The 14,331-nt window shown below is 37.5% G+C and overlaps 1 protein-coding gene across 1 annotated transcript in view; it reads left to right on the plus strand.

The window, feature by feature from the left end:
• The window catches only part of LOC143034246 (uncharacterized), a 19,046-nt gene extending 5,611 nt beyond the window's left edge, over positions 1–13,435 (plus strand). Inside the window, exons 3-6 of the mRNA XM_076200182.1 lie at positions 6,343–6,463; positions 11,382–11,630; positions 12,597–12,742; positions 13,186–13,435. Coding sequence (XP_076056297.1) covers positions 6,343–6,463; positions 11,382–11,630; positions 12,597–12,742; positions 13,186–13,404 — 735 coding nt within the window. The 3' untranslated portion in view covers positions 13,405–13,435. The remainder of the gene's footprint in view (positions 1–6,342; positions 6,464–11,381; positions 11,631–12,596; positions 12,743–13,185) is intronic.
• The last annotated feature ends 896 nt before the right edge of the window (positions 13,436–14,331 follow it).

Raw genomic sequence — 14,331 nt, forward strand, 5'->3', positions numbered from 1 at the left:
ACATATATATATACATATATATACACATACATATATATACATATATATACATATATATACATACATATATTTATATGTATATATATACATATATATGTATATATATGTATATATATATGTATTTAATTAAAAGTGATGGCTAGTTGTGCATTAATAATTTTCTTAATGGTATTTTCCATATACCTTATTAAGGATTTGTTTTCCTTAGGAAGGAAATTTATGACTTGGCTGTATGTAGTCATATTAGCTAGATCGCGATTTCGGGTTCAAGACCCTTCTTCAGTAGCTATAGGGATAAGAATTAATCCGAAGATTCTAGTAAAGACCTAAGTTTTATACTAGAGTTCCTATACTTGCTAATCACTGGGGGAGGTCACCTGGTATTACGGGCAGGGACGAAATGTCACGTGCGCTAGGGAGCCTCCGGGTTTGTGTTGTGGCGCAATGTGGCGTTTTGTCTCGTAGTTGGACGAGTGGCGTTTTGTCTCGTATTGGCGTTTGTGGTGTTATGTCTCATGTTTTTATTTGTAACGGTTTGTCTCATGCTTGGAAGGGCTCTAAGGTCTTCTGCTTGTACATTTAGGTTTGGGCTCAACTCTTTAATATACAACGCTTCTAAAATTGGGAGGCGTCTATCGTCAGTACATAAATCCAAAATCTCGGTGTTTTTCTCTAGTGTCTCTCTTGCTAGTGTTATGCCGTGGGCTTCTCTTAAGTGATTTTTAGGGGCTCCTGATGTAAGGTGGTATGAAAGATGACGGGATAACCTCATTGTCGTCATGCCAATATAGGTGGATGGGAGGGCTTCACAGTTCCCTCGTGTACATGTGAACCTATAGATGACATGTGATTTCTGAAGTTCCTTTCTCTCTTGTAGGGGGCTGTTTCTAATAAGAAGGTGGCTAGTTTTCTTAGTTTTATAATAAATCACTAGATTTAGTATTTTTTCTGGATTGACTGGTTTAATGTTTCTTTTTATAATTTGTTTCATAATGCGTTCATCTTCTTTATAAGCTGACGAAAAAGTGGATTTATAATATATGTTGATTTTCTCTTTATTTTGTTTATCATTGTTGTTGTTATGCCAGCCGTCCATTATTTTCTTTGTTTGAAAATGTATCTCTTTTTCATTGAAGCCGTTATTGATCAGAACTTGAGTGGAACGTTCGATTTCATCATGCACTTGTGTCCATGTGCTGCAGTGAGTTAGTGCTCTTCGAATATAGGCACTGATGGTAGAGTCCTTATATCTTTGAGGGCACTCACTGGATCCATTAAGGCAGTGTCCAGGGTTAGTGGGTTTTGTGTACACTGTTGTATTAAAAGAATTTTCATTTTGTTTCACTAAGAGGTCGAGGAAGGGTAAAGCTCCGTCAATGCTATCTTCCATAGTGAAAGTGAGTTCAGATGTCTCTTGTAATAGGTGGCGGAGTTTTTCAGCTTCATTGCTGTTATTGGTTTTAATGAAGACATCATCAATGTATCTACAGTAAATATCTGGCTTTTCTGTTTTACTGAATACTTCTTCTCATACGCAGCCCATGAAGAAGTTTGCCATTAATACTCCAAGGGGGGATCCCATTGCAACTCCATCAATTTGGCAATATTTGTTTCCACGGGGGGCAAGTGAACGGGACTTCTTTTGTACAGCATTCAAGCAGTTTACGTAGTGTAAGTTCTGGAATGTCTAGTATAGGTGTAGTGTTATCGTGGTACACTTTATTGATGATGTAATCAATTGTTCGATCTACGGAAATATTAGTGTATAACCCCTCCACATCAAGAGAAGCGATTCTACCTTTAGCAGAGTTTGCCTTAATAATGTCTAGGAAATCAGATGTAGATTGTAGACTATAGGTGGCGGGAGTGTAGGGAGTTAGAATGGAGCACAGTTTCTTGGCGAGTTTGTACGTAGGTGCAGGGATTTGTGAGATTATGGGACGGAGTTTATTACCAGGTTTGTGTGTTTTGACTGTCCCATAGCAGTAACCCATACCATACTCTCCTGAAAGTATATGTTGTATATATATAAATATATATATATATATTATATATATATATGTATATATATATATGTGTGTGTGTGTGTGTGTGTGTATTTACCTAGTTGTATTTACCTAGTTGTATTTTACGGGAAGGGGAGCTATGCTCGTGGGGTCCCGTCTTCATATCTCATTTTATCTAAACTATTTTTAAATTCATGTATTGTTTTTGCACACACCACTTTCTCATCTAACTTGTTCCAACTGTCTATTACTCTGTGAGGAAAGCTGTTCTTTTTCAAATCTCTTCTATAGCTGTCTTTTTTTTATTTTCTTTCCGTGTCCTCTAGTATTTCTGTCATCCCATTTTATCAGATTCTCTCTGTCAGTAATTTCTATGCCTTTCATGATTCTGTAAATAGCTATCAAATCTCCTCTCTCTCTTCTTTGCTCTAGTGTCTGTAGTTCAAGTTTTTCTAGTCTCTCTTCATATGATAGTTTTGAGAGTGTTGGTGCCAATTTTGTAATTGCTCTTTGTATTCTTTCAAGTTTTTTTTATACATTTTTTTGTACTTGGTGACCATATCGTTGCTGCATATTCCAATCTTGGTCTTATCAGGGTGATTAGGATTTTCTTCACCATTTCTTCATCCAGGTATGTAAATGCAACTTTGATTGTTCTTATTAGATTATAAGTTTCTCCAAAAATCTTATTTATATGTTTCTCAGGCGACATATTATTCATAACAATGACTCCCAGGTCCTTCTCATTTTCTACTTTTTTTATTTCTTCTTCTCCCAATTTATATGCTCCTGTTATTCTGTTTTTGCTTTTTCCAAATTCCATTATACTACACTTTTTTGTATTGAACTCCATCTCCCACTTCCTACTCCATTCTTGTACCTTATTTAGATCTCTCTGTAGTGATTCACAATCTTCTTCAGTTTTCACTCTTTTCAGTAGTTTTGCATCATCTGCAAAGAAGCTCATATAGCTTTCTATTCCTTCATCCATATCATTAATATATATAGCAAACATTATTGGGGCCAGAACTGTTCCCTGCGGGACACCGCTTATTACTTCATCCCATTTTGAGTGCTGGTTTCTTATCACTACTCTCATTTTTCTTTCTTGCAAAAAGTCCTCCATCCAATTTAGTAGTTTGCCCTGTATTCCTCCTTCAGTTTCTAATTTCTTAAGCAACTTCTTATGTGGTACTTTGTCAAAAGCTTTCTTTAGATCTAAAAATGCACAGTCCGCCCATCCATCTCTTTCTTGTATTATATCTATTAGCCTTGAATAGAAACATATTAAATTGGTGACGCATGATCGTCCTTGTCTGAATCCAAATTGCCTTGGATTTAACACTTTGTTTTTTTCTAAATATTTTACCCATCTACCTTTGATAATTCTTTCACAAATTTTTGCTATTGTACTTGTTAGAGAGACTGGTCTATAGTTGGTAGGTTCTTTATTTCCTCCTTTATATATAGGTACTATATTTGCTTTTTTCCAATCTTCTGGAACTTTTCCTTCTTTCAAGGAACTATTTAGTATGCTATGTATTTTGTCTGCCAGTTCATTCCTGCATTCTTTCAGTATCCAGTTTGCTATTTCATCTGGTCCATGCGATTTTCTGACATCAAGATTACTCAAGTGTGTTAATATTTCATTCTTTGTTACTTCTATTTCTTCCATAGGGGGGACTTTCTCTTTCCATTCGTTCTCTTCAGGTTGTATGTTCTCCCTTGTAAACACTGATTTAAAATGTATGTTCATAATTTCCGCCATTTCCATTTCCTCAGTGTATTCAACTCCCTCCTGTCTTAATTTCTCCAAGTCTTGTTTGTTTTTCAGTTTATTGTTTACAAATCTGTAGAATAGTTTCGGTTGATCTTTACACTTTTCTATGATATCTTTTTCATATTTTCTCTTTTCCTCTCTGCACATTTGTACATATTCATTTCTATAACCGGTATATATTTTCCATTTTTCAGGTCTTCTGTCTTTTTTCCATCTGGTCCAGGCTTTGTCTCTTTTGTCCTTTAACTCCCTACAGCTTTTGTTGTACCAGCATTTTACATATTCTTTTTCTTGTTTTTGTCTTGGGACATACTTTTCCACTCCTTTTTTGTAAATTTTTGTCAAAATATTCCATTTCTCTTCTACTGTTGTTTCTTCTTTGTATATTTCTTCCCAGTTTTCCTTTTGAAAGAATTCTCTTATTTTATCAAAGTTTGTTTTTTCATACATCATTCTTCCTTTTCTGTATTGTTCATTTCTTTTCATATATTTTTCTTCATTAAGTTCCAGTTCAATCAATATGTGGTCACTTTTACTTATTGGTGTTTTATATTCAATTTTGTCCACTATTCTAGGTTCGGATGTAATTACTAGGTCTAGTTTTGATGGCTCTTCTTCATTTCTATACCTAGTGTTCTCCTGTATCCATTGTGTCATTGTATGGTCAGTAACCATCTCAAGTAGAGCGTTTCCCCATGAGCCGTCTCCACCCTTTACTGTCATTTCTTCCCAGCAGATTGCTTTGCAATTAAAGTCGCCCATCATAACTATTTTTCCGCCCTCTTCCATTATCTTGTTTAATGTTATCTTTGTGTCCTCTAACATACTTTTATGTTCACTCTCTTCCCATGAGGTTTTTGGGGGCACATAATTTATCACAAACTCTCTGTTCTTCTTATCTCTGTCTTCTACTTCCATCATTATCATCTCTACTGTATTCTTTCCATATGTGACACCCTTCACGTTTATATCCTTCTTAGTCAGGAACATAACTCCTCCCCCTTCCTCTTTCACTCTGTTTCTAATCCAATAATTATATGCATTAAGTCCTACACTGTTGGGTGGTAGTGGACCTTTTAATTTTGTTTCTACAATTCCCATTATGTCTGGTTCTTTTTCTTTCAAATAATCATTCAGTTCATTCAATCCTGTTATTAATCCATCTATATTTGTGTAAGACACTCTTAGTTTTCTGCCACTTCCATTGTGTTCTCTGTTTCCCTTTTGTTTTTCTCTTGTATGTCGACTTTCTTTAGTTTCATATTCACTACTCTCCAATAGAATCTCTTTTTTTCTGACTTCGTTCTTTTCTCGTTTTTTCCTTTGCTTCAAGTCTTTTCTTTTTTTCTTCCTCTCTTTCCTCTTTATTCATTTCCCTTTTTATCCAAACCTTTTTATATTATTCACTTGTTGCTAGTTTCCCTGTTTTGGATAAGATATTCTCAGCCGTAGTTTGTGACCTGAATTTTATCTTGATTGGTCTGGTCTTGTTTGAACTATATTTCCCTAGCCTTAATTTCTCTTCGATTTGTTTCATTATTTCTGGTTCATCTTCCTGAACTAATTCTAGTAAATTTCTTACTTTTTCATTTTCCTCTTTGATTCTTGTGGTTCTATCTGGGTTATGTTTCTCTTCCATTCCTAATATAATTATACATTTCTTTTTGTCTGCTAAGTCTCTTACTATATTCTCCTTCTGTCTCATCACTTTAATAACTGAGTTTTCAGTTTGTTCATTCATTTGCTGTCTGATTATGTCAGTGAATGCAACTTTGCTATTTTCTTGAATTTTTTTCCAACCCTCCTTGTTCTCCTTATTATTCTCCTGTAATACTTTATTCTCATCTTTTACTTCTTTTAACTGTTTTTTTAATTCTTCAATATCCTTAGTTAAGTTTTTGTTCGCCTTCTCTAGTTCTTCCAATTTTTCAATTCTTCGTATAATATTGTCAACATGACCGAACCTACGCTCCAAGTCCTCGATCATCTTATCGACCTTCTCTTCTAGTCTTGTCAGTCGGGGGGGGGGGGGGGGGGGGGGGGGGGGGGGGGGGGGGGGGGGGGGGGGGGGGGGGGGGGGGGGGGGGGGGGGGGGGGGGGGGGGGGGTGTCCCCCCCACCCTCTTTAAATCCCTGGAATATATTCTCATCACTTTCTACTGTATTGCTCTTATCTATACTTCTAATCTTTACATTTTTATTAGACATTTCGTCGTCGTCGGGGGGCCTTTTGTTTACCTTTCGCCTGTCTGCCTGGGCCAAGTCTACTCCTTCCTCATTTCCTTCCATTTCCCTCAGTAATCCCTCCCCCTTTCCTCTTTCCCTACTTTCCTACTACTCCACGAGCAATTTCCCCCCACCCTGTAAATACAATAGGCACTTCTCTTTGCGTTGGGATCCACAAACTTCAATTCTCTTCAGAACGTCTTCTAAGCCGTCCATTCGTTGAAGTGTGTGTGTGTGTGTGTGTGTGTGTGTGTGTGTCTGTGTGTGTATACACAGCAAAGGTTATGTTTAGTTGTTTGCGTAAATGTGCTCAAGAATCTTAATCTTGCAGATATTCATTGAAGGCACGCTGATGAGGACCACAGAGAGGTTGAAGGAGTACAACAAGATGGTGGCCGTTAACTACAGACAGAAATCCCTCATATCCTGTAAAATGCTTCCACTGATGACACGTAAGGATTTACAGTGTTCAAATGACAACGGGTAGTGACTCTCTCTGTGTGTGTGTGTGTGTGTGTGTGTGTGTGTGTGTGTGTGTGTGTGTGTGTGTGTGTGTGTGTGTGTGTGTGTGTGTGTGTGTGTGTGTGTGTGTGTGTGTGTGTGTGTGTGTGTGTATTTACCTAGTTGTATTTTACGGGAAGGGGAGCTATGCTCGTGGGGTCCCGTGTGTGTGTGTGTGTGTGTGTGTGTGTGTGTGTGTGTGTGTGTGTGTGTGTGTGTGTGTGTGTGTGTGTGTGTGTGTGTGTGTGTGTGTGTGTGTGTGTGTGTGTGTGTGTGTGTGTGTGTGTGAGCGATTCACCATGGTGTGATTCACCATGGTCTAGGATCACGTGTTGGACTCGTGATCGACAGCTATTTCCCTCACGGAGGAGAGCTCAGATATGACCTATCTATGGGTAATGCTGTGACCTTACACGCACACACACACCTAACTCCCCACCCACGAGAGTTGGAGTAACGACCTCCAGCGCAACGATACTGAAATTACTTCAGCCCTGGGTGGGATTTGAACCCGGGCCGCAGTAGTGACATCCAAGAAATCTACCACCGCGCCACGAGTCGTGTGTGTGTGTGTGTGTGTGTGTGTGTGTGTGTGTATTTACCTAGTTGTATTTACCTAGTTGTATTTTACGGGAAGGGGAGCTATGCTCGTGGGGTCCCGTCTTCATATCTCATTTTATCTAAACTATTTTTAAATTCATGTATTGTTTTTGCACACACCACTTTCTCATCTAACTTGTTCCAACTGTCTATTGCTCTGTGAGGAAAGCTGTTCTTTTTAAAATCTCTTCTATAGCTGTCTTTTTTTATTTTCTTTCCGTGTCCTCTTGTATTTCTGTCATCCCATTTTATCAGATTCTCTCTATCAGTAATTTCTATGCCTTTCATGATTCTGTAAATAGCTATCAAATCTCCTCTCTCTCTTCTTTGCTCTAGTGTCTGTAGTTTAAGTTTTTGTAGTCTCTCTTCATATGATAGTTTTGAGAGTGTTGGTGCCAGTTTTGTAATTGCTCTTTGTATTCTTTCAAGTTTTTTTATACATTTTTTTGCACTTGGTGACCATATCGTTGCTGCATATTCCAATCTTGGTCTTATCAGGGTGATTAGGATTTTCCTCACCATTTCTTCATCCAGGTATGTAAATGCCACTTTGATTGTTCTTATTAAATTATAAGTTTCTCCAAAAATCTTATTTATATGTTTCTCAGGTGACATATTATTCATAACAATGACTCCCAGGTCCTTCTCATTTTCTACTTTTTTTATTCCTTCTTTACCCAAATTATATGATCCTGTTATTCTGTTTTTGCTTTTTCCAAATTCCATTATACTACACTTTTTTGTATTGAACTCCATCTCCCACTTCCTACTCCATTCTTGTACTTTATTTAGATCTCTCTGTAGTGATTCACAATCTTCTTCAGTTTTCACTCTTTTCAGTAATTTTGCATCATCTGCAAAGAAGCTCATATAGCTTTCAATTCCTTCATCCATATCATTAATATATATAGCAAACATTATTGGGGCCAGAAACTGTTCCCTGCGGGACACCGCTTATTACTTCATTCCATTTTGAGTGCTGATCTCTTATCACTACTCTCATTTTTCTTTCTTGCAAAAAGTCTTCCATCCAATTTAGCAATTTACCTTGTATTCCTCCTTCATATTCTAATTTCTTAAGCAACTTCTTATGTGGTACTTTGTCAAAAGCTTTTTTTAGGTCTAGAAATGCACAATCAGCCCATCCATCTCTTTCTTGTATTATATCTATTAGCCTTGAATAGAAACATATTAAATTGGTGACGCATGATCGTCCTTGTCTGAATCCAAATTGCCTTGGATTTAGTACGTTGTTTTTTTCCAAGTATTTTACCCATCTACTTTTGATAATTCTTTCACATATTTTTGCTATTGTACTTGTTAGAGAGACTGGTCTATAGTTGGTAGGTTCTTCTTTATTTCCTCCTTTATATATAGGTACTATATTTGCTTTTTTTCCAATCTTCTGGAACTTTTCCTTCTTTTAAGGAACTGCTTATTATGCTATGTATTTTGTCTGCCAGTTCATTCCTGCATTCTTTCAGAATCCAGTTTGCTATTTCATCTGGCCCATGCGATTTTCTGACATCAAAATTACCCAAGTGTGTCAATATTTCATTCTTTGTTACTTCTATTTCTTCCATAGGGGGGACTTTTTCCTTCCACTCAATCTCTTCAGGTTGTATATTTTCCCTTGTAAACACTGATTTAAAATGTTTGTTCATAATTTCTGCCATTTCCATTCCCTCAGTGTATTCAACTCCTCCTTGTCTTAATTTCTCTAAGTCTTGTTTGTTTTTCAGTTTATTGTTTACAAATCTGTAGAATAGTTTTGGTTGATCTTTACACTTTTCTATAACATCTTTTTCATATTTTCTTTTTTCCTCTCTGCACTTTTGTATATATTCATTTCTATAACCAGTATATATTTTCCATTTTTCAGGTCTTCTGTCTTTTTTCCATCTGTTCCAGGCTTTGTCTCTTTTGTCCTTTAACTCCCTACAACTTTTGTTGTACCAGCATTTTACATATTCTTTTTCTTGTTTTTGTCTTGGGACATACTTTTCCACTCCTTTTTTGTAAATTTTTGTCAAAATATTCCATTTCTCTTCCACTGTTGTTTCTTCTTTGTATATTTCTTCCCAGTTTTCTTGTTGGAAGAATTCTCTTATTTTATCAAAGTTTGTTTTTTCATACATCATTCTTCCTTTTCTATATTGTTCATTTCTTTTCATATATTTTTCTTCATTAAGTTCCAGTTCAATCAATATGTGGTCACTTTTACCTATTGGTGTTTTATATTCAATCTTGTCCACTATTCTAGGTTCAGATGTAATTATTAAGTCTAGCCTCGATGGTTCTTCTTCATTTCTATACCTGGTGTTCTCTTGTATCCATTGTGTCATTGAATGGTCAGTAATCATCTCAAGTAGAGCATTTCCCCATGAGTCATCACCACTCTTTACTGTCATTTCTTCCCAGCAGATTTCTTTGCAATTAAAGTCGCCCATCATAACAATTCTTCCTCCGTCTTCCATTATTTTAGTTAATGCTATCTTTGTGTCCTCTAACATACTTTTATGTTCACTCTCCTCCCATGAGGCTGTTTTCGGAGGCACATAATTGATCACAAATTTTCTGCTCTTCTTATCTCGGTCTTCCACTTCTATCATAATCATCTCTACTGTATTCTTTCCATATATGACACCTTTCACGTTTATATCCTTCTTAGTCAGGAACATAACTCCACCCCCTTGTTTTTTCTCTCTGTTTCTAATCCAATAATTGTATGTATCATGTCCTACACTGTTGGGTGGTAGTGGGCCTTTTAATTTTGTTTCTACAATTCCCATTATGTCCGGTTCTTTTTCTTTCAAATAATCATTCAGTTCATTCAATCCTGTTATCAATCCATCTATATTTGTGTAAGACACTCTTAGTTTTCTGCCACTTCCATTGTATTCTCTGTTTCCCTTATGTTTTTCTTTAGTATGTCGAACTGCTTTATTTTCATGTTCACTACTCTCCAATAGAATCTCTCTTTCTCTGACTCCGTTCTTTCCTCGTTTTTTGCCTTAGCTTCAATTCTTTTCTGCTTTTCTGCCTCTCTTTCCTCCTTATTCATTTCTCTTTTTATCCATACCTTTTTATATTGATCATTTGTTGCTAGTTTCCCTGTCTTGGATAGAATTTTCTCTGCTGTTGTTTGTGACCTGAATTTAATCTTAATTGGTCTGGTCTTATCTGTACTATATTTTCCGAGTCTGAATTTTTCCTCAATTTCCTTTATAATTTCTGGTTCATCTTCCTGGACTAATTTTAATAAACTGCTTACTCTTTCATTTTCCTCCTTGATTCTTGCAGTTCTATCTGGGTTATGTTTCTCTTCCATTCCTAATATAATTATACATTTCTTTTTGTCAGCTAATTCTCTTACTATATTCTCCTTCTGTCTCATCACTTTAATAACTGAGTCTTCATTATGTTCTTTCAATTGCTGTTTGACTATGTCAGTGAATGAAACCTTATTCCCTTCTTGAGTTATTCTCCAATTTTTAGCTTCTGTAGCTAGTTTCTCTCTGTTTTCATTACTATTCTTCTTCAATTTCTCATTCTCCTCCTTTACATTTCCTAACTGTCTTTTTAGGTCCTCTATTTCTTCAGTTAAGTTTCTGTTAGCCTTCTCTAGTTGTTCCAACCTTTCAATTCTTTGAAAAATGGAGTCTACGTTACCTAACTTACGCTCCAAGTCCTCGATCACCTTATCAACTCTCTCCTCTAGTCTTATCAGTCGGGGGGGGGGGGGGTTGTGTCCCCCCCACCCTCTTTAAATCCCTGGAACATATTCTCGTCACTTTCTTCTGTATTGCTCCTCTCTATACTTCTAATCTTTACATTTTTATTAGACATTTGATCCTCGCTAAGTCTTTTGTTTACCTTCCGCTTGTCTGGCTGGTCAAATTCTACTCCCTCCTCATTTCCTTCCATTTCCCTCAGTAATCCCTCCCCTTTTCCTCTTTCCCTACGTTCCCACTACTCCACGAGCAATTTCCCCCCCACCCTGCAAAAACACTAGGCACTTCTCTTTGCGTTGGGATCCACAGACTTCACTTTTCTTCAGAACGTCTTCTAAGCCGTCCATTCGTTGAAGTGTGTGTGTGTGTGTGTGTGTGTGTGTGTGTGTGTGTGTGTGCGTGTGTGTGTGTGTGTGTGTGTGTGTGTGTGTGTGTGTGTGTGTGTGTGTGTGTAAGATAATTTTTTTTTTTTTTTTTTTTTTTTTTTTTGGTCGCTCTCTCCTACCGCACAATTCATCCCGTTGCCGTTCCGCAGATAAAGAGGCGAAGAAGAACCCGCCAGATATGTGCCCTGACGACTACAACGGCACGGCCGTCGTCGACGGCACCGACAACATTCGCTTCTGCCCCGACGGCTGGATCGGAGATCCCGTGAGGGCCATGTGCTACTTCATGTCCACGAAGAAGAACAAGAAGAACGCCACGGCCTCGAAGGAGATGTGCGAGGACATGGGAGGGGAAATCATCACCCCTCAGAGTGTGCACGAGAACTTCTTCATCAGAAGTAAGTATTTTTTCGAAGTCCAGTTCGAGAGCAGATCCATGGACCGGTCTCTCATCGAATATCTTCACTGTGAACCCCCCACTCCCACATATAATAAAAATGTAGATTTTGTCGCCTGACGGAGCCCAGTTCAAGGACGCCCCTTAGCTGAATAAAACCGACGGATGTCAGCCAGACCATATTTGTCAAGGGTGTCACTAGATTTAAGGGAATGGATATCGTGCCAACACTTTATCCATCATCCGCATCGACAATTGATCATTTTCTTTCTACACTTAAATAATATCCTCCCATCATTCTATTTCACAAATAATGTTTTTTTTTTCATTGTTTTACATTTTCATTTCAAAGCTAGCATGACCTAACATGAATTCTCCCAACCTAACACAATGTAACTTGTCGCCTGGAAATCCGTAGAGATTATCACCACGTCTCATTATGGTGGTGACTGTGTAAAGGACTTCCCTCTTTTGCTTTGCCCCTTCTCTAGAATAGCCTTCTAGATCCACTTATGGTCCTCAATAACATACGAAATAAGAACGGGTCAAATGAAAAAAATGAAGAAAAATATATATATATATATATATATATATATATATATATATATATATATATATATATATATATATATATATATATATTAGGTCTGTTTGTAACCTGATTTTAACAAGTGTGATGCCGGCAAGGTCATCATAATAAGACAGTAAGGCAGGACTCGTAATAATGGATTTCAATTGGACAAATATAATTTTAAGAAGGAAATAGGCAAGAATTGGTTTACCAACACAGTGGTCAACGAATGGAATAGACTTAATAAACATGTAGTGACATTGAAACAATTGGTTGTTTTAAGGGAAGATTAGATGTTATGGTTTCTTGCAATTTCCTCCATTTCTGTGTACTTACGTTTAGTAAGCCCTGACAACTGTAAGCTGCAAGGGTAAATGAATAATGTTATATTTTCAGAAATGCTAAAGTATGATGTCTGGGTTGGTGTTTGGGATTATGTGACAAACGGAGTTTTCGAACCCATGGATACCAACCGTAAGCTGAATTACACCCACTGGGCCGAAGGCGAACCCAAAGATAGAAATGGCGTCGACTGTACATTAGTAAGTATTTCTTCTTAATCTATTCTATATTCGTGTGGCTTATATTATGTATATCTATTAAATTTATCTTATTTTGTTTTCTTTATCTTATTACACTCTATCTAATCAATCTTATTCTAACTATATTTATTGATTGATTTATTTTATCAATGTCTCTAACCCGAGCAGAGGGCGGAAGTACAGGGGAACCTTCGTCCACAACGAGAGGAAACGACAGATGGGTTTCTTAAATGCAGTGGTTAACCCGAATAAAATCCCTTAAAGAATACTAAATGCTTTTTCCAGTTCAGAAACCCATTAAAGAAGACTAAATGCTTTTACTAGTACAGGAACCCTTTAAAGATGACTAAATACTTTTCCCCTTTTCAGGAACTGTACTTACCGTAGGCAATGCTCTTCCAGTACCTTCTTACCATCTCATCATTCACCTTTTTTTCCTGCAGATAACTAAGAATGGCACATGGTACACCCGGGATTGCTTCAGGAAAATGAATTTCGTATGTACGAAGCCAGGCAACGGGACACTCCTTGCAGACCTGGAGGACTTGGAAGGTGTCACCATTCCCCCTGGAAGCAACAGCAACACCTCCCCTGGGTTATATACTGGAACGATTGCTTCCCTTCTTCCCCAGTTCGAGAATGCGACAGAGGCTCCGAATTAGCCCGGGGATAGAAGGCCAAGAGGAAGAGGAGGAGGAGGAGGAGGAGGAGGAGGAGGAGGAGGAGGAAGAGGAGGAGGAGGAGGAGGAGGAGAAGGAGGAGGAGGAGGAGGAGGAGGAGGAAGGGGGAGGAGGAAGAGGGATGTTTGCAAATGACAACAGCTTGCCAACATGTCACAGGACCCACCTCGTCCGGACAGACTTTTCATTTATTGTACAATGTTTTGTTCGTCAGAGCTCTTCCTCAAATACTTGAAAAGGAGTTTTGGTGAACAAAATTGCGTACTGCTCACAAAGTCTTCGACTTCACAACTGATTCCTCAGAAGAATGCCTGGCCATCAGAAAACAGAAAATTTGGCTTCTCCGCATGGTCAGGTCTTGTGTGAAAAAGATTCTGGCGATAACGGATTTTGAAGATTTCTTTAAACAGCATTGATTTTATCTCTATGTATTGCCCTTAGTAGAAGAAAGATAAATAAAGAAAAAATATATACAGAAAGTCAAATAAGGAGGGGGTTGGGAGAGAAAAGGGGGAGGAAGAGGGAAAGATAGCGAAAGAGAGTGAAAGTTGACCCAATGTCTCTTCCCTCTCCTTGCCACTAAATTCAAAAGAAGACTGGATCGATCATCTATTGTTTCAAAAGTGAAGCCACTGAAAATTCGCGTCGGTCATCTTGCTGGGACCAAGTTTTGCAGGTATTGTGGCATATCATAGATATGCAGTGTACATATATTATGTTATGTATTACATTATATATCATATTAAAATGACCTCTTGCAACTAGAAACTGTTTCATCCATTTTAACCTTAATTGGTATGACAGAACTGATAAACTCTAACTAGACTATATTAACATAAAGTATGTAATAGTCTCATATATTGGTAGGTTGGTGTTACAGTAATGCGTAGATATACAAGTACATGAAAA

Source organism: Oratosquilla oratoria, chromosome 17 (assembly GCF_046742065.1).
Source record: "Oratosquilla oratoria isolate Oo_2021 chromosome 17, ASM4674206v1, whole genome shotgun sequence".
In the NCBI taxonomy this organism is placed as follows: domain Eukaryota; kingdom Metazoa; phylum Arthropoda; class Malacostraca; order Stomatopoda; family Squillidae; genus Oratosquilla; species Oratosquilla oratoria.